The 19,488-nt window shown below is 47.9% G+C and overlaps 1 protein-coding gene across 1 annotated transcript in view; it reads left to right on the top strand.

The window, feature by feature from the left end:
- The window catches only part of Macroh2a2 (macroH2A.2 histone), a 49,678-nt gene that overhangs the window by 28,309 nt on the left and 1,881 nt on the right, over positions 1–19,488 (top strand). Inside the window, exons 3-8 of the mRNA NM_001135807.1 lie at positions 1,460–1,566; positions 5,183–5,380; positions 7,261–7,371; positions 8,852–8,951; positions 9,980–10,069; positions 17,251–17,425. Of these exons, the coding sequence (NP_001129279.1) occupies positions 1,460–1,566; positions 5,183–5,380; positions 7,261–7,371; positions 8,852–8,951; positions 9,980–10,069; positions 17,251–17,425 (781 nt within the window). The remainder of the gene's footprint in view (positions 1–1,459; positions 1,567–5,182; positions 5,381–7,260; positions 7,372–8,851; positions 8,952–9,979; positions 10,070–17,250; positions 17,426–19,488) is intronic.

Below are 19,488 nucleotides of genomic sequence, written 5' to 3'. Positions count from 1 at the left end.
GTACCATATGCATGTGGGTACCCCTGGAGGGCAGAAAAGAGTGCTAGATCCTGGAGTTATAGGAGATTGTGCACAGCCTGACATGGGTGCTGGGAACTGAAGTCTGGTCCCCTGAAAGAGCAGCCAGTGCTCCTAACCTCTGAGCCATCTCTCCAGCCCTCATTCACACTTTTTAAAACAAATAAATCATTTTCCCACAACTAAAGAGAAAGTAAAATGAATCTGTAATTAAAAATAAAATTAGGGGCTGGGGATTTAGCTCAGTGGTAGAGCGCCTACCTAGGAAGCGCAAGGCCCTGGGTTTGGTCCCCAGCTCCGAAAAAAAAGAAAAAAATAAATAAAATAAAATAAAATTAATCAGGGCTGGAGAGATGGCTCAGTGGTTAAGAGCACTGACTGCTCTTCTAGAGGTCCTGAGTTCAATTCCCAGCAACCACATGGTGGCTCACAACCATCTGTAATGGGATTTGGTGCCCTCTTCTGATGTGTCTGAAGACAGCTACAGTACACTCATATACATTAAATAAATAAATAAATAAATAAATATAAAAAATAAATTAAAATGAAACAAAATAATATTTTACAACAATAATAAAAATAAAGAAAGAGAAGTAGCAAACACCTTTAATCCCAGCACCCAGGAGGCAGAGGCAGGCAGATCTCTGTGAGTTCAAGGCCATCCAAGACTGCATAGTGAGACCCTGATTCAGACAAACAAACAGAAAAAGAAAAAAAGAGAGGGCCAAGGAGATGGTTTATTGGTCAAGGCACTTGACATGACAGCCAGGCCACCTGAGTTCAAGTCCTACAACCCACCTTTGCAACAGACTCCAGAGTTGTCCTCTGATCTCCACAAGGGCACTGTGGCACACCCACCACCACCTGACATGCACACACTAACGAATCTTTAGAGAAATAAAAAAGGAGCTAAAGATAGTCCAGTGGTTAGAACACCGATCGCTCATGCAGAGAATCTGGGTTTGATTCCTAATGCCTACATGTTAGCTCACAGCCATCTCTAAATGAATGTGGTCCAGTTTCAAGGAATCCAGCATCCTCTTCTGAACTCTGCAAGTCTCCAGGCACACAATGTGGCACACATACACGCATGCACTCACAAACACACAATACACACATTTAGAAGAAGTAAGAAATGATTGAAAAATAAATGGTATGAAGTATTTGCTTCATCGAACCTGAGGCCTGTGGGCCACATACAGCTCGGGATAACTAAGAACATGGCCCAAAGCAGAAATCGCAAGCTTTAGGATGGGCAAGATGGCTCGGAGGTAAAGGCACTCGTTTCACAAATCCGTCATGAGTCCAATCCCCAAAACCAACATGAAGGTGGGAAGAGAGAACCATCTCCACAGACTTGTTTTCTGATCTCCACACATACCCACACCAATGGTAATAGTAATAGTAACTCGACTGTCTATTAACCTCCCCTTATATTTAGCGGAAATCCTAGAGTTGGCTGGGAACGCTGCGAGGGACAACAAGAAGGCCCGGATAGCCCCCAGACACATCCTGCTGGCCGTTGCCAACGATGAGGAGCTCAACCAGGTAGGTCTGCACCCTAGACTTGGGGGTGAGGGGCGGGGGGGGGGGTGGGCAGGTTGCCAGGTGTCTTAGTTAGGGTCTCATTGCTGTGAACAGACACCATGACCAATGTAAGTTTTATAAAAGACAACATTTAATTGGGGCTGGCTCACAGGTTCAGAGGTTCAGTCCATCATCATCAAGGTGGGAACATGGCAGCATCCAGGCAGGCCTGGTGCAGGAGGAGCTGAGTTCTACGTCTTTACCCGAACGAAGCCAGGAACAGACTGAGCATCCTGAGGCAGCTAGGAGGAGGGTCTCCAAGCCCACCCCACAGTGACACTCTTCCTCCAACAAGGCCACACCCTCTAATAGTGCCACTCCCTGGGCCTAGCATATGCAAACCACCACATTCCACTCCCTGGCCTCCGTAGGCTTGTTTAAATACATGAGTCTATGGGGGTCATACCTAAGCATAGTAAAATAAAAAAGTACATTTAGTCCAACTTCCAAAGTCCCCATGGTCTATAGCAGTATCAACAATATTAAAAGTCCAAAGTTCAAAGTCTCTTCTGAGATCCATCCAATCACTTAACTGTAATCCCTGAATTAAGACAGGCAACCAGCTGGGCACACTCCAAACTCTGTCATCTCCACGTCTGATGCCAAAGGGGTCTTCAGATCTTCAACTCCTTTTCCATCTCTGTTGACTGAAACAAACTTCTTTCTCCTGAGCTGGTTCACTCCCTGTTAGCAGCTTTCCTCAGCAGACAGCCTGTGGCTCTGGTATCTTTAACATCTTTAGGTCTCCAAGGCAGCTTGTTTCAATGTCTTGGGTGTACACATGATCCTGCAAAGGGCTGGCTTCACTTCTCTAGCTCTGCCCTCTGTAGCCCTCAGGTTGATCCATTGCCACTGATGTTCTTGATGATCATCCCATGGTACTGGCATCTCCAATACACTGGGGTCTTCCTTTGCAACTAGGCTTTACCAGTAGCCTCTCACAGGCTCTCTTCATGGTGCCAAGCCTTAACTCCTTTGCACAACCCCTTCAGTCTTGGGACATCAATTGCAACTGAGGCTGCACCTTCACCAATGGCCTTCCACGGCCTCTCAGTGCCCAGCGTCAGCTGCTCTCCATTGACCCCTTCATGCCTCCAAAACCAGTACCACCTGGGTGACTCTTATACATTACCAAGTCCAGCCGCAGCCCAAGGTATAACCTTGGCTATCTCTGGAACAAAGCTTTTGTGTACTCTCAGAAAACACTTCCCAGATTTCACCTCAGTAATGCTGGTCTCTTTCTTAGCTCCACCTGACCAGCATCAATTGTTCCAGTAGCCTCCTTCTCCTCTTGAATATAAAGCCAGAGACCCATGGCTGAAGCTGCTGAGTTCTGCTGCTTACAGGAGCTGGAACACTGCCCCCTTGTTCTATTATATTTCTAACTCCTTCACTGCCTAAGCTGGGCTGTCCTTATCTTGCACTGTAGATTGACCTTGAATTTAGAGATCTGTATGCCTGTCTCCCAGGTTTAAAGCTTTGTACTAAGTTGCCTGGAGCTAACTTAGCTGGGTGGGATCTTGCCCCAAGGTTATTTCTCCCTTAATTCAATTTAATATTCTTGAACACAGGATGCAGCTCCATTTCACTTCCGGGTGTCCCTTAAATACTCGGACCATATATTTTGTATTTTTCCTTTCTCAACTTCTCTTTTTTCATTAAAATGCTCTTCATGAGATTTAACCAGAGAACAAAGTCTATGATGGATGTTATTAGATTTCCTTTGTCAATGCAACTAATCTGAGTCTTTTCACCTTAGCCTCAGGCAGACTCCAGACAAGGGCAAAAAGCAGCCACATTCACCAAAATACCACAAAAGCAGTCTTTACTGCACATGCTGAAATTCTTCTCTTCTGAAACCTCTTGGGCCAGGCCTGCACAATTCAAATCACTCTCAGTAACAAAGACTTCCTACTAAGATAGCCCGTTAAGCCCCATTTAAAGCATTCCACTGCTTTCCAAATCCAAAGTCCCAAAATCAACATTCTTCCCAACAAAAAACATGGTCAGGCCTAACATAACAATACCCCAGTCCCTGGTACCAACATCTGTCTTAGTTAGGGTCTTATTGCTGTGAACAGACACCATGACCAATGTAAGTTTTATAAAGGACAACATTTAACTGGGGCTGGCTTACAGGCTCAGAGGTTCAGTCCATTATCATCAAGGTGAGAGCTTGGCAACATCCAGACAGACATGGTGCAGGAGAAGCTGAGAGTTCTACATCTTCACCCGAAGGAAGCCAGGAACAGACTGAGCAGCCCCAGGCAGCTAGGAGGAAGGTCTCCAAGCCCAGTCCCACAGTGACACACTTCCTCCAACAAGGCCACATCTTCTAATAGTGCCACTCCCTGGGCCAAGCATATGCAAACCATGATACCAGGCATGCTCCTGGGTGGACACAGTGAGCCATCATCGTACCAGTGATGGTTCTCAGTCCAGTCTACGCACACATCTATGCATGCACACACGCATGCTCATCAGGACCAGGCAGAGAAGAGCAGATCTTAATAGCTTTGCATGCAGAGTCAAGACCAAGTCCCCTCTAGAATAGACACTGCCATGCCTTCAAGACTTTGTCTTCTTATTGCATGCATATATTTTCTTGGCAATTTCTTAACTCAAACCCTGAGGGTGATTTGTTGAGGCATGAGTAGGAGACTCCTTATCTATGCATTAGAACTGACGGACTCCACAGTCAAGTGAATGCCTTCCTAGACAAGAGTAGGCAAGCTGGGGGTGGGAGCTGGAGGGGAGGGCGTAAATAGTATGAGAATTTCCATCTGTACTTATGTTCTGATCTCACTCTTCTCAAACTAAAACGTCCTCAAAGTTTTGCCAGGCCATCATAGAATGGTCGTTCCCCTGCCCCCACCAAAAAAAGTAATAAAAATTGATTGCTAGAAAAATTCAAAACAAAAGCATGCAAAAGAAAATGCACAAGCTCTTCTCAGAGCCGATAGTGCTGTAATAACTGACAATTTGCTGTAGATATTTCTAGACTCTCAAGGTGTCTGTGCTGCTCCAGTAACGGATGGATGGCTAGTGGTTCGTGGTTAAGCAATGGGTTCAGACCGCCCTCTGGTTTAGAATATGCAAAATATATGACTGTCTGTTGTTGATTGTTCAAAATGTATCCATTGGGAGGTTCGTGGCCGAGTGTATGTTTCTAAGGGGACACAGGTTTGAGAGTGTGCAAAGCACTGGATCTCATTCTTGACCTGGACGTAGCTTTGAAAGTGTGCAAGCCTCATTCTTGAGTTAACCTTTGAACCTAGCTGTGCTTCTCATATGGACGCTCTCTGTTCTCTGTCGTCATCATCTGAAATTCCAGAGCCCCAGGTATCCTGCCAGTTTTCACGTCTCTGACCCTTTGATTCCACCTCGTTTTGCTTTCTGTGCAAGACCACAGACAACCTGATGCCTACTGAGGAACGCTTTGCCAGAGTAGGATGAGCAGGCTCACAGCTCTGGGACAGTCAGGTTTCATTAGTTGAGCAGAAGCCAGACTCAAGGTTTGTTGGGCTGGTGGCATAGCCTGCGCGTGCCTGACCAGCCTTCTGCATTCCTCTCTCAGTTGCTGAAAGGAGTGACCATCGCCAGTGGGGGTGTCTTGCCCAGAATTCACCCCGAACTGTTGGCCAAAAAGCGAGGGACCAAAGGCAAGTCAGAAACCATCCTCTCCCCACCCCCAGAGAAAAGAGGAAGGAAGGCCGCATCAGGCAAGAAGGGGGGTAAGAAATCCAAGGCCACTAAGCCGCGGACGTCCAAGAAGGTGAGTGGTGGAGTCTCTCAGGAGCCAGGTATTCCCATAGTAGGCATGCTGCTTCTCTCTGGAAACCTAAACCCCAAGGGATGCGATTAGGAGGTGGGGCCTTTGAGCAGTGACAATATCAAGGGGACACATCCTTCACAGGCAAGTTTGGTGTCCGCATTAAGTTTCCCTGTCCCTGATGCTGTAATAAAATATTTTAGGGAGAAGGAGTTTGTTTTGACTCCATCATGGAGCAGGGAGTCAAGGTGGCAGGAGTTTGGAGCTAGGCACGGTGCGTGGCACAGCACTCAGGAAGCAGAGGCATTCGATCTCTGAGTTCAAGGCCAGCCTAGTCTACAGAGTGAGTTTCAAGATCTGCAGGGCTACACAGAGAGACTGTGTAAAAATGAATTAAACCGGAGCTCTAGCTTAGTGACTGAGCATCGCCCAGCATGTGGAGGATGGGAGGGAGAGGTGCTAGGCTTCCTCGGGAGCATTTTGTAAATAACAAGGACGACAATAATCATAACTCCAAATGAAAGCTCGGCCCCTCAGATCTGCACGCTAAGCAACCTTTCACAAGCTCAGGAGCCCTGAGCAGCAGAGAAACCAAACATTTTCATCACAGGCGGTTCCGTCAAACACCAGGAAGCTTATAAGACTGTCACTCTGAAGAGCTCCAGGATAACAAAATATCATGCAAGAGTTCATGCTACTGCCACCTGGCCCCAGGACAAGCCTGGGGAGGAGCAAAGCCCAGCACTAGTGCAGCTTCTTCTCTTCCCACCACCCGCCCCCCCCGGAGCTGGGGACCGAACCCAGGGCCTTGCACTTGCTAGGCAAGCCACTGAGCTAAATCCCCAACCCCGTGCAGCTTCTTGACACAGCCACTTGGCTTGGAATTCAGTGGTTCTGAACCTTCCTAATGCTGTGACCCTTTAACACAGTCCCTCATGTTGTGGTGACCCAACCATAACATTATTTTTGTTGGTGCTTCATAACTGTAATGTTGCTACTGTTATGAATCACGGTGTGAACATCTGACATGCAACCCCTATGTGAAGGGGTCATTTGATCCCAGAGGGGTCAAGACCCACAGGTTGAGAGCCACTGGCTTAGGTGCTTGTAAATCTCAGGCACAGAAGACAAACGTAACAGCCAAGAATAATGTATCTGTGTCCGGCTGCCTGTGGGCTTCTGTAATCATTGTTATGATACTGGGGATTGGTTTGGTTTGGTTTGGTTGTTTGAGACAGTATCTCTTGTAGCCCAGGTTGGCTTCACTTGTCTATGTAGCCGAGGATGGCATTGGACTTCTGATCCTGCTATGTCTACCTCCTGAGTTCCTGGGTTTCAGTTGTACGCTCTTACGCCTCATTCATTGATCGAACCCAGGGCTTCCTACCTGTGAGGCAGGCATTCTCTCCCATATTGTGTTAGCCATTTCTTTCCTGTTTACTGTTTCCCCCCACCAAGAAATAACAGGAGGGCCTGGGGTCTGGCTCAGAAGCAAACTGCACTTGGTTAGTTGATGGAGGTCCTGAGTTCAACCCATGGACACCCCCACCCCGAGATAGCGAAGGGTGTGAGCCAAGCACAACAATAGATGTGTATGAATGTCATACTGAGATCTTTTACTTCATGCACCAGTGAAAAAATGGAAGAATGAAAGGGAGGGAGAGAGGGGGAGAAGGAAGGATGGGAGGAGAGAGGGGGAAGGAGTAGAGAGGGACTCAGTAGCAGAGAACTCCCACATTCACTACAGAACAGATCACCCAGCGTCTGTTGCCTGACCACTTCCCGTCATACCCACATTGGTGGTGGCCATGAAAGGACTGTCCCCCAATCCCAGGGGACTTCTCTGGACCGTTTCTCATCTTTCCCTCTGGTTTCACCCACAGTCCAAAGCCAAGGACAGCGATAAAGAAGGAACATCGAATTCCACCTCAGAAGACGGGCCGGGGGATGGCTTTACCATCCTGTCTTCGAAGAGCCTCGTTCTGGGGCAGAAGGTAATGCCACTGGCTGAGCTGCCGTAAGCTCTTCTGTGTAGCCACTGCTCACTGGCCTAGATGCCTCCTCCATCCAGGTGTTGTATGTATTTCTGAAGCAGACTGTTGGTGCTGAGATGGCTTGTGCTGGTCAACCCAAGGTCAGCCTAAAGTCTTCCTAGAGAATCTGGACAATAGGACAGCATTCCTGGTTCTGCTGGGAAATCCCCAAACCCCAATTATGTCTTCACCCACCGAGAAAAATCTATTGCTAACTCCCAGCCAGGCTTGAAGAGGCCTAGCTTCCATGATTAAATGTCATTTAACAGAGGGAGAGAATAGCAATATATGTTTCTTGAATATGACAGGTGCTAGAAATGAATTATTTGTCAATAATTCAGTCTGCCTGCCTTCCTTGGCTGCAGGGGGGTGGGAGGGAGAGAAAAGATAAAAACCTAACAGGGTATATTCCAGCAATTTCTCAGCATCCTGCCAGACATGCAAATAATTCATTTCTATGCGCGTCAAATTCACTGAGCAGACAGATTATCTTCGGAGCCAACCCAGGGCTAAAATAAGATACAGGCGGATCTCTGTGCACTGCCTGGTCTCAGCCTGCACCAAGGGAGATGCATCCCCATCCAGACAGTTGGGGACCACAAGGTCTCCAGGGAACAGAGATGTGGCAGGTTCCTTATTCATTTCTGATTTAAAAAAAAAAAATGGAGACACAAAGGTGGTGTATATGTTCCCTTCAGGGCTGTGAACTTTGTCCCAAACTTATCTAGAGAATCAGAAAGTTCCCACTCCCTGAGGAAGATACTGGGAAATGTTCTTCCTTCTATTCTGCTGAAACCAGCCCCAGGAATGGGGTACTCACATTCTCCTGAGTATTCTTCTTGAGTAGCTCAAGGATAGAGTGTTTCCCTGGCACACACAAGGCCTTGAATGGGTCCATAGCACAGAAGAGGGGTTGGGGGAAGGGCAGTTGTCACAGGTAGGGGCAGGGTGTGAACCCAGAACCCTCTCCTTCTCCCCAACAAGATGATGGACCTCCTCCAAAGAGTTCTGTACTCCTTAAGTCGTGAGGAGAGATTAAGCTCTGGGCTGCTTTCCACACAGCTCCTGAGATGTGCCAGAGGTGACCAAGGCTACCAGGGTGAGGAACAAAAGACACAGAGGACCGGAGAGCCCATTCTGGGCAGTAATGGCGGGCTGTTGGTCTCAAAAGCATGGCAGCCCAGGCCTATGATCCCAGCATTGGGAGGCAGAGATAGAAGTTGAAGGCAAACACTGTCTACCTAAGTGAATTCAGGGCCAGCCTAAGCTACTATCTGAGGCCCTATCCCAAAATGAAAGAAATAACTGGGAGTTTGAGCCCCTGTGCTGACTGACCCTCAGCCTGGATAGTTGAGAAAAGCGATGCTGACCGTTACACTGAAATGATTTTCAGTGGGGAAGTTGACCTTCTTCTTGTCACCATCTTTCCTTCCCAATGCAGCTGTCCCTGACCCAGAGTGACATCAGCCACATCGGCTCCATGAGGGTGGAGGGCATCGTCCACCCAACCACAGCCGAAATCGACCTCAAGGAAGAGATAGGTAAGGCCCGGGCTTTGGAGAGGCGACATGGTGTGGCCCGCTGTCCAGACAGCTCTCTCAGACTCAGTTGTCTCTCTCTGCCTGAGGTCCCAGGTGCAGATGGCTGGCCCTCAAACAGCTCAGCTGTCAATCAGCACCTGGCCCCCTTTGCAGTTCAGTCTGCCAACCGCTCTGCTGCTGCCTGCACGGCTGTGGCTGCCACCCCTGCTGCCACTCCACCTTCGCTACTGCATTTTCATGTCCTCCCCACTGCCTGCATTATGAAAAGTAAAGCAGAAAACACCACTCAGGGAAAAGCCATTAATGGGCACCAGGCACTCACAGGATGCACAGACATACATGCAAACAAAACACCCATCACAGAAAGAATAGGTGAATTTTTAAAATGCCTTTTAGAGGAACGTGTTATTAACACTGAGTGACTTCCACAGACTTGAACAGTGCTTTAAGCAACACAAGACACCTTCCCCAGGCTCCCAAGAGAGATGGGGTCCCCTCGTATGTTACACACAGCACAGTGACCCACCCATCACATGAGACCTGGTGCGGAATCTTTTTTTTTTTCTTTTTCTTTTTTTCGGAGCTGGGGACCGAACCCAGGGCCTTGCGCTTGCTAGGCAAGCGCTCTACCACTGAGCTAAATCCCCAACCCCCCCGGTGTGGAATCTTGCCCCAGCTGAGTTGTGCTGGCATTTGGGAAGGTTTTGATCTGGGATTTTCAGATTGGGGTGTTCTGCCCTGCTGGGATGTATTCTCAGCAAGAAGGAAGTCTAAGGTTCCATACTCAGCAACACAAGAGAGGAAGAGATGTGGGAGCAGGGTTGAGGGTGGGGTATGGGGATCCGATAACAAAGCTCGTCGGCCTGCACAGGCCTCTGTGCCTTGCCACCAGTGCCGCCAGTGACCACTGGCAAACCAGGGTAACGAAGGAGGTGTCATCCATGATATCTAAGTTCCTCTGACCTAACACGCCCAGCAGTGAGATTCTATTGAAATGGAATCACCACGGGCCACACTGTTCTTTGCAGGTAAAGCCTTGGAAAAGGCCGGGGGTAAAGAGTTCTTGGAAACAGTAAAGGAGCTTCGCAAGTCCCAAGGCCCTTTGGAAGTTGCCGAAGGTAAGTGTGGGACTGGGCTACATCTCAGCGGGGCTCAATCCCACCCTTGCAACCTCCAGCCTCCCACGTCCATATGTGGTCACTGGATACAACAGGATGCGCCATCCCTAGAACCCAGGTTAAAAACAAACAAACGAAAAAAGCCAGGCACATTCGATGTCCTAGGCTGGCTACTCCAACGGCGAGGAGGTGGAGGCAGGAGTATTCCTGGCCATCTAGGCTAATCTACTCGGTGAATTCTGGGCTGGCAAAAGTCTGCCTCAGAGGAGGTGCACAGTGTTCCTGAAGGTGACATTGAGTCTTCTCTCTGGCTCTAATACACACACACACACACACACACACACACACGCACGCACGCACGCACGCACGCACGCACGCACGCACGCACGCACGCACGCACGCACGCACGCACGCACGCACGCGCGCGCAGAGACACACAGTTTTTTGGGCAGCTCCTTTAGCACCGCTCTGAGTTTGGACAGTGGGTGTAGGTTGTTTCCCTATGCTCTGGGCACTCTTGGTCCTTTATGGTCATGAGCCGCAGAGGTGAACACTTGTCACGTCCTGCAGGACAGTTAACGAGGGATACTAGGGGTACCTGGAAGAGAATGGGGGACAAGAGACGCTAAGGACGCCAAGACAAGAGTCTGATCAAGGTGATAATTTTATTTTTCCCCAAGGCTGAATTTATACCATAACATGGGTAACAGAGGGAGGGGGGGAAATAAACATTTACGCAGGCCAAGGACACAGTATTCGTATGGTCAGGGAATCGGCTGATGTTGACAGGATGTCAGAAAGGTCACAGGTTTGTCATATCTATTGGTGAGCAGGATGTTTTTTTCAGAAAGGTTACAGGTCATCACATTGGGATCTTGACATATCATATTGTTACTATTATTCATTTTGACTACCAGATTTGTATTAGTCTTCTGCAGCTGGCTGGGGATTTTCCATAGAAAAATCATTTTTCTATGATTTCTAATCATAATAATAACATCAATAATGGAGGACTTCAAGGGCATCGCTCCCAACAAACACTAAGTGTTCCGGGGGTTATTTGGGTCAGTTTTACATGTGTACAGCAAGATACACAGAACATAAAATGTACCCCATGCGCTTTTTTTTTTTAAGATTTATTCATTTATTATATATAAGTACACTGTAGCTGTCTTCAGACACACCAGAAGAGGGCATCAGATCTCTTTACAGATGGTTGTGAGCCATCATGTGGTTGCTGGGAATTGAACTCATGACCTCTGGAAGAGCAGTCGGGTGCTCTTAACCACTGAGCCGTCTCTCCAGCCCCCTCCCCCCCATGTGCCTTTTAAAGTATGTAATTCAGTGGTATCAAATACTTCTACAATGTTGCACAACCTGATGCTCTTCCTACATCCAGAAGTTTCTTACCACCTCTGACCAAAGGTCCAGCTCCTAAACCACTAATCTACTTCCTGTCCCTCTGGATTCACTTGGACTGGACATTTCATGTAAATACAATCATATAGCGACTGACCCTCTGTGTCTGGCATCTTGTAGCTGACATAGTATTTTTTAATTTCATGTACGTCATAGAATATATCATCCCCTCTCCTCTTTTTTTGTGACCAAACACTATTTGTGTCAGCATCCCAACACCGAGACAAATGCCTGAGAAAATCAATTTGATAGGGGAAAGATTTGCTTGGGGTTGAGTTTCACAAGGTTCGGTCCAAGGCTGGATGTTTTGTGGCCTGAAGTGAGGTAGAGGAGTTGACGGCATGAGCTGACAAGAGGGCTCACCTGCTGCCAAGCTCGACCACTGCTTAAAGCACCGATAATCCTCATGAGGAATTAGGTGGCTGCACAGCGGTCCTGCACTCACCTAGCATTCATGAAGCCCCAGGTTCAAGTCCCATCACTTGGGAAGAAAGCCAGAGTAAAATTCCCATAGCCAGGACTGGAGAGATGGCTCCAGAGGACCAGGGTTCAATTCCCAGCAACTTCCAATCAACTCAGTCTGTAACTCCAGTTCCGAGGGATCTGATGCCCTCTGCTGGCCTCTGTAGGCACTACACACACATGCATTGCACAGACATACAGGCAGGCAAAACTCCGTACACATTTTTTTTTAAAAACTAACCTTCCCACAGCCTTCTACCCAGGACTATAGTTGGTGCAAAATCTGTTTCTAGGACAGAGAGAGTAGAGGGCCCTCATCGAGGCGTAGGACTACACTGTCCACGGATATTAAATGTGAAATGCCTGCCCACCCATAGGCCCATGTGTTTGAACATTGGCTTCCAGCTGGCAGCACTATTCGAGAAGGTTGTGGAACCCCTTGGGGAGAGGCCTAGGTGGGGGAAGTGAGACTAGAGACATGGGCTAATGGATTATTTACATTCTTCTTTCTACTATTTAACCAACCACCTCGTGGTCTTTGGCTAAGATTGCCAGGAAGCTAAGGGGTTTCTACTGCGGACCTTATCCTTTCAAACTGTGAGCCACAATAAATTCTCCATCCCGTAAGTTGCTTTTGTGATTCCATCACAGTGCCAGCTTTTAGCTTTCCTCTGTCACCTCCACTCTGGCAGAGCACTGATGCAGCTGTTGGAGAGGTCACTTGGTCTCAGGGTCAGAGCAGGGCTCCCAGGAGGTGCCTGGAAATGTGGGAGAAAAGCAACCCAAACACAGGACAAGACACTCTGACGAGTTTCTACACAGAATTCAAAAGTTGTGAGCGAATAGTGAAGTTGTAACTAAAGAGCTCCTGTTGTTGTTGTTGTTGTTGTTATTTCTTTTTATATATGCGTGCTCTGCCTGCATGTATGCCAAAAGAGAGCATCAGATCCCATTACAGATGGTTGTGAGCCACCATGAGGTTGCTGGGAAATGAACTCAAGGTCTCTGGAAGAGCAGCCAGTGCTCTCAACCACTGAGCCATCTCTCTTGCTCCCCCCACCCCCTTTTAAACTTTTCTATATAGTACTTTAAGAGTTATTTACTTATTTTATGTATCTGATTACACTGTCGCTGTCCTCAGACACACCAGAAGAGGGCATCAGATCCCATTACAGATGGTTGTGAGCCACCATGTGGTTACTGGGATTTGAACTCAGGACCTCTGGAAGAGCAGTCAGTGCTCTCAACCTCTGAGCCATCTCTCCATTCCCCGGATTTTTTTTTTTTATATATATTCTCAGAATGATTATAACAAATTTCTCGGGCTGGAGAGATGGCTTAGTGTTTAAGAGCACTGACTGCTCTTCCAGAGGTTCTGAGTTCAAATCCCAGCAACCACATGGTGGCTCACAGCCATCTGTAATGGGATGTGATGCCCTCTTCTGGTGTGTCTGAAGACAGCTACAGTGTACTTATATATAAGAAATAAATCTTTTAAAAAAAAAACAAAAAAAAACAAAAAAAAACAAAAACAAAATTCTCTTAGATTTTTCCCCTCTGCACACTTATTTTTATTTTATTTATTTATTAAAGATTTATTTTTTTTCTTGTATGTGAGTATACTGTCACTGTCCTCAGACACACCAGAAGAGGGCATCAGATCTCATTACAGATGGTTGTGAGCCACCATGTGGTTGCTGGGAATTGAACTCAGGACCTCTGGAAGAGCTGTCAGTGCTCTTTTTTTTTTTTTCTTTTTCTTTTTTCTTTCTTTTTTTTTTTTTTTTCGGAGCTGGGGACCGAACCCAGGGCCTTGCGCTTGCTAGGCAAGCGCTCTACCACTGAGCTAAATCCCCAACCCCACTGTCAGTGCTCTTAACCACTGAGCCATCTCTCCAGCCCCTGCTAAAGAGTTCTTATCAGGAAACTTCCAGAATTAAATGCAGGTTCGGGTTGGGCAAAACAAATGAAAGTAAATCCCAAACCTGGCCACCACAGAAGCTGGTCAGGAGTTCTGATGTCAACAAGAATCCGTAAAGCTGTCAGAGAGGAGAGGCGGCGGCCATCTATAATAAACTGGAAGCTTGAGCCGCTGAGAAAGTTCAGCCAGTGGATGCTCTCGCCACGGGCTTAAACCCCTGAGTTCAGCCCCTGGGATCTTCAGAGTGGAAGAAGTGTCTCCCTTGTGCTTTCCCCTGATATGTGTGTACGGTGACCTGCATGCATTAGTGCACACACACACACACACACACACACACACACACACACACAATTTTCCCTCAAAAAGAGAAAAATTAAATCTTCAAAATAAGGAGCATAACTGACCTCGCCTCACAAGAAGGGCAGCAAGTTCTGCTCTTGGCCTTGGCATTAATAGGATGGTGTCTTAGTTACTTTCCTATTGTGGTGCAAAAACCCCACAGTGAAGCCACTTACAGAAGAAGGAGCTTATTGGAGCCTACAGTTTCCAAGGGTGAGTCTGACCATCATGGCAGTAGGCAAACAGGCATGGTGCTAGAGCCGTAGCTGAGAGCTTACATCTTGCCCCACAGGCAGGAGGCAGAGAGAAAGCTAACCTAGGAATGGTATGGGCTTTTGAAACCTCAAAGCCTGAACCCAGCGACACACCATCTTCCAATAAGGTCATGCATCCTGACCCTTCCCAAACAGCTCCACCAGCTGGAGGCCAAGCATTTGAACACACAGCCTATAGCAGGCCGTTGTCATCCAAACTGCCACAGGCTCAAATGGAAAATTCCATAAGTCCCAGCTTAGTGGATGAGGAGAAACGAGTGAACAAAAGTTGCAAGCCAGCGCTTCTGAAGCCTGGCAACCCAGCACTGAAATAAATCCGCCCACAAAGAGGCTCATGGGGCCTGGTCACAGGAGGCAGAGGATGTGCATTTTATTCCTTTAAGAGCGTCTGCAGGCTGACGGCTACTATGACATGTCTGCCTTTTGTTTTTTATTTTATATGTATGGGTATTTTGCCTACATGTATATAAGTGTATCACCTGCATATCTATGGGTCTCCCTTCTTCTGGGGGTCATTGGCCTCCAACCCATGAGGGCAGAGGAAGCAGAAGTGGTGAGCAAGCTTCAGATGGCTGTGAGTTTGACGGAAAGATTTCCAGAGACCCTTCAGTGAGACGGTTCTACTTATGGCTCCAGGGTAGAGTATATAAGGGTTTTAGAGGTTATGGGCAGAAAAGATTGACTGGTCATAACATGGTCCCGGATTATCACATGGGTGGTAAGGGATGGTTGGTTATAACACAGTACTGCATTATCATACTCTGGAAGGGCTGAACTGGGACTTGGTGCTGACTCATGCGGCGTTTGCAGGAAGCTCCATGCAGGTTCTTCTCCAGATAAGATCAGGCACCCATGCCTGAGACACTCTCCAGATAAGGTCAGTGGAGAAGGGGAACCCCCTGGAGAAAGGGAGTCCTCCATTTTGCACAGAGCTCTGGGAGCTATCCAGGCCAGATAAGACTACTAGTTTAACAGCAGGGTCTTCCAACACATGTCTGGTGCCCACAAAGCCAGAATGGGGCATCAGATCCCATGGAACTAGAGTTACAAGACAGTGGTGAGTCTTCAGGTGACTGCTGAGAATTGAACCTGAATCCTCTGGGGAAGCAGCCACTGCTTGTAAGTAATGAGCCATCACTCCACCCCGCCCTGCCAGATGTACACATTCTCAAAGATACGAAAGCATGTGAAAAATATTAACCTCTTGGAACTGGTAAAGTGGCCCTTACATAGCTGTCCTTGCCAGACACTGCAGGGAGCCCAGATGCCTCCATACATGTTCTCTAAGCCAGACCGGTCCGTGCTGAGCCTCTGCCCTGTGCACTGTGCAGAGGAGGTAGCGTGCCCTGAAGGAAGGATGGATGGCCAAGTGAGCATTCCAGGGTCACACAATGCATGTCTTAACCAGGCCACCCAGTTCCATGGTGAAGGCTCAGAAAAGACGGCCAAGGGAGCTGGGGAGTGGGAACAGAAAGGCCACCTCTGATGTTTGATGGCCACAGGGACTTCACTCAAACTCCTCCATAGCCATGTTCTTATAAGATCTGCCACTATCACTCTGGCTTTGTGGGCTCCGGATGTGTGTTAGAAGACCCTGCCAGTTTAGGTGGATAAACAGTTCAGAGAGAGAGAGAGAGAGAGAGAGAGAGAGAGAGAGAGAGAGAGAGAGAGAGAGAAACAGAGAGACAGAGACAGACAGAGAGAGAGAGAGAAACAGAGACAGAGAGACAGAGACAGACAGAGAGGCAAAGAGACAGACAGAGACAGACAGAGACACAGAGAGAATGAACACAGAGGAGAGGTAACTCATCAGTTACGACCACTGGCTGCTCTTCCAGAGGACCTGGGTTCAAGTGCCAGCATCTACATGGTGGCTCACAGACATTTAAATACAGTTCCAGGGAATCTGCCCTCTTCTGGTCTCCTTGGGCTTTGTATACCTATAGTAACCAGATATTCATGCAGGCAAAATACTCACACCCATAAAAATAATTTTTTGGTTCTTTTTTTTTTTTTTCGGAGCTGGGGACCAAACCCAGGGCCTTGCCCTTCCTAGGTAAGCGCTCTACCACTGAGCTAAATCCCCAGCCCTAAAAATAATTTTTTAACCTTGCCCGGGTGGTGGTGGCAGTGGCACATGCCTTTAATCCCAGCACTTGGGAGGCAGAGGCAGGTGGCTCTCCAGGTTTGAGGCCAGCCTGGTCTACAAAGTGAGTTTCAGGATAGCCAGGGCTATACAGAAAAACCCTGTCTCAAAAAACAAAGAAAGACAGGGAGACAAAGGAAGAGGAGAGAGAGAGAACACCAGCCAGCCAGCCACTGTGCTACACTCCTTTAATCCCACACCACCAATTAAAGCTAAGCAGTGTAGCAGCCCTGGCAGTCCCATCGCCACTGTTTTATTTGCAGTTACAACGTGCCCTTGGCCATGTCAGGGAACAGTTAAGGACCCCGGGATTCTGTGGTTTAGAGATGGCATTACTTAATCTTCCAGTTATCAGATGTGATCTTGTTGCGTTCCCATCCCTGGGATCCATCCCCTTTGTGTCCCTGACCTGGGGCCTGATGGCAGGTGACCAAAAGCAGTAAGCTGCCACCTCAAGGCTAAAGCTCTGCTTCCTGCCAAACTCGCCTCACAGTGGCAGACATGTGCCACCTCCTAGTCCTCCAGGATCTCTCAGGGTCACCTGGGAGGCCTGACCTGATCTCCCGACATGAGGTGGGACTCAGGAAATAACCCTCCGTGTCTCTCTCCTGCGTCCCAGCTGCCGTCAGCCAATCCAGTGGACTCGCAGCCAAGTTTGTCATCCACTGTCACATCCCCCAGTGGGGCTCCGACAAATGTGAAGAACAGCTGGAAGAGACCATCAAAAACTGCCTGTCCGCAGCCGAGGACAAGAAGCTTAAATCTGTCGCCTTCCCACCGTTCCCCAGTGGCAGGTAGGATACAGTTTCTGAGTTGAGGTCTCCAGCCTTTCTGTTGGGAATCAGTTACTCACCAGCATGTCCACATTCGAGAAGATGCAGCCAAGGTCTGCCAGCACAGCCAGAATGTTAGGTAGACAATAGTAAGAAAGCTAATTATAGCCCCACTCTTGGCCTGGGACGGCAGGACTCCATGTCTGGGGCCAGCCTTCCTGCCGTGTTGATATCAATGTCCTGACAGAAAGGTAGACATCATGGGTGAGGTCGGGTGGCACTTTGGTTTTGGGTATACTTGTGAGTGCACATGTATGTCACGTGTGTACATGTATGTGTGGAGGCCAGTGCCATTCTTCAGGTAATGAATGCTCTCATATTGCTGTGGTAGAACATTCTATCCTAAAGTAACTTAGGGGAAGCGAAGGGTGCTCCCAGTCACAGTCCATTGTTGAAAGAAGTTAGGCAGGAACCAGGAGGAACAAGGCAGGAGCGTGTCTAAAAGAAACCTTGGATAAATGCTGCTTGCTGGCTCACTCACTGGCTCATACTTAGCTAGCTTTTTTTATCCAACCCAAGATCATCTGCCTAAGGAATGGTACTGCCCACAGTGGGCTGGGCCCTTCCATGTCAATCATCAAGCAAGACAACCCCCGCCCACCCAGACATGGCCACAGGCCAATCCGATCTGGGCGGTTCTTCAGTTCAGGCTTCTCTCAGATGACTCTAGGCTATCCATCTTGTTTTTGTTTTCAGACAGGGCCTTACTGTGTCCAGGCTAGCCTGGAACTCACTATGTAAATTAAGCTAGTCTTAAACTCAGAGATATCTGCCCGACTCTGTCTTCTGAGTGCTTAGATTAAAGATGTATACTACCTTGGTTTTTTGCTATTGTTTTGGTTTGAAATTTGTTTGTTTGTTTGTTTGTTTGTTTGTTTGTTTGAGATAGGGTCTTGCCAGGAGGTGGTGGCACACACCTTTGAGCACTAGGGGTCAGAGACAGGCAAATCTCTGAGTTCAAGGTAAGCATGGTCTACAGAGTGAGTTCTAAGACAGACAGGGATATACAGAGAAACCCTGTATTGAAAAAACAAAACAAAACAAAAACAAAAACAAAAAAGGAAAGGGAAAAAAAAAAAGAGGAGATATCCTGGAACTCAATATGTAGACCAGAATAGCCTCAAACTCACAGAGATCTGACTGCCTCTGCCTCTCCAGTGCTGAGATTAAAGGCGTGTGATACCATGTTGGACTTACCACCTTGTGTTTTTGAGAGAGTCTCTCCTTGGTTTTGAATTAACCAATTGGGTTATGCCAACTAGCTAGTGAGTCTTAGTTAGAATTTCATTGCTGTGAAGAGACACCATGACCACAGGAACTCTTATAAAGAACATATAATTGGTTCTTGCTTACAGGGTCAGAGATTCGGTCCCTTATCACTATGGTGGGAAACATGGCAGCATCTAATCAGGCATGGAGCTGTAGGGGCTGAGAGTTCTAACTCTTGTTCCAAAGGCAGCTAGGAGGAAACTGGCTCCCATGTAGGAAGAGGATCTTAAAGCCCACCCCCACAGTGACACACTTCCTCTAACAAAGCCACACCTACCCCAACAAGGCCACACCTCCTAATAGTGCCACTCCCTGGGCCAGGCGTATTCAAACCACCACAGGCCTCCATCTGCCTTTTCTTCCCCAGCACTGGTGTTGCAAACACAGATCTCCACGCCCATCCTTGGTATATTTGTTCTAAGAATCAAACTCAGATCTCTATGCTTATGTGGCCCAACTGAGCCATCCCCACAGCACGCCCCATGTTTGTTTGTGAAAACCTGCTATATTCAAGCACACATCCCTACCCTTGGTCCTTAGCTAGAACACACAATCAGAAAACGCCAGGCTCACAGACCTTGCTAAAGTGTGGTCTATGAACCAGCAGCAGCAGCAGCACCAGCAGCAGCAGCAGCAGTGTCCCCTGGTTATGAAACCAGCCCCCATAGCTGCTTCAAGATCCCTAGGGAATGCTCAGGACAGGAAAGGAGGAAGCTGAAGCTTTGTTATCTGAACTGGGAGCAGCAGAGGCTCTC

Source organism: Rattus norvegicus, chromosome 20 (genome assembly GCF_036323735.1).
Source record: "Rattus norvegicus strain BN/NHsdMcwi chromosome 20, GRCr8, whole genome shotgun sequence".
Lineage (NCBI taxonomy): Eukaryota > Metazoa > Chordata > Mammalia > Rodentia > Muridae > Rattus > Rattus norvegicus.
Note: the sequence above shows the minus strand (reverse complement) of the source record. Positions and strands in the feature narration are given on the sequence as shown.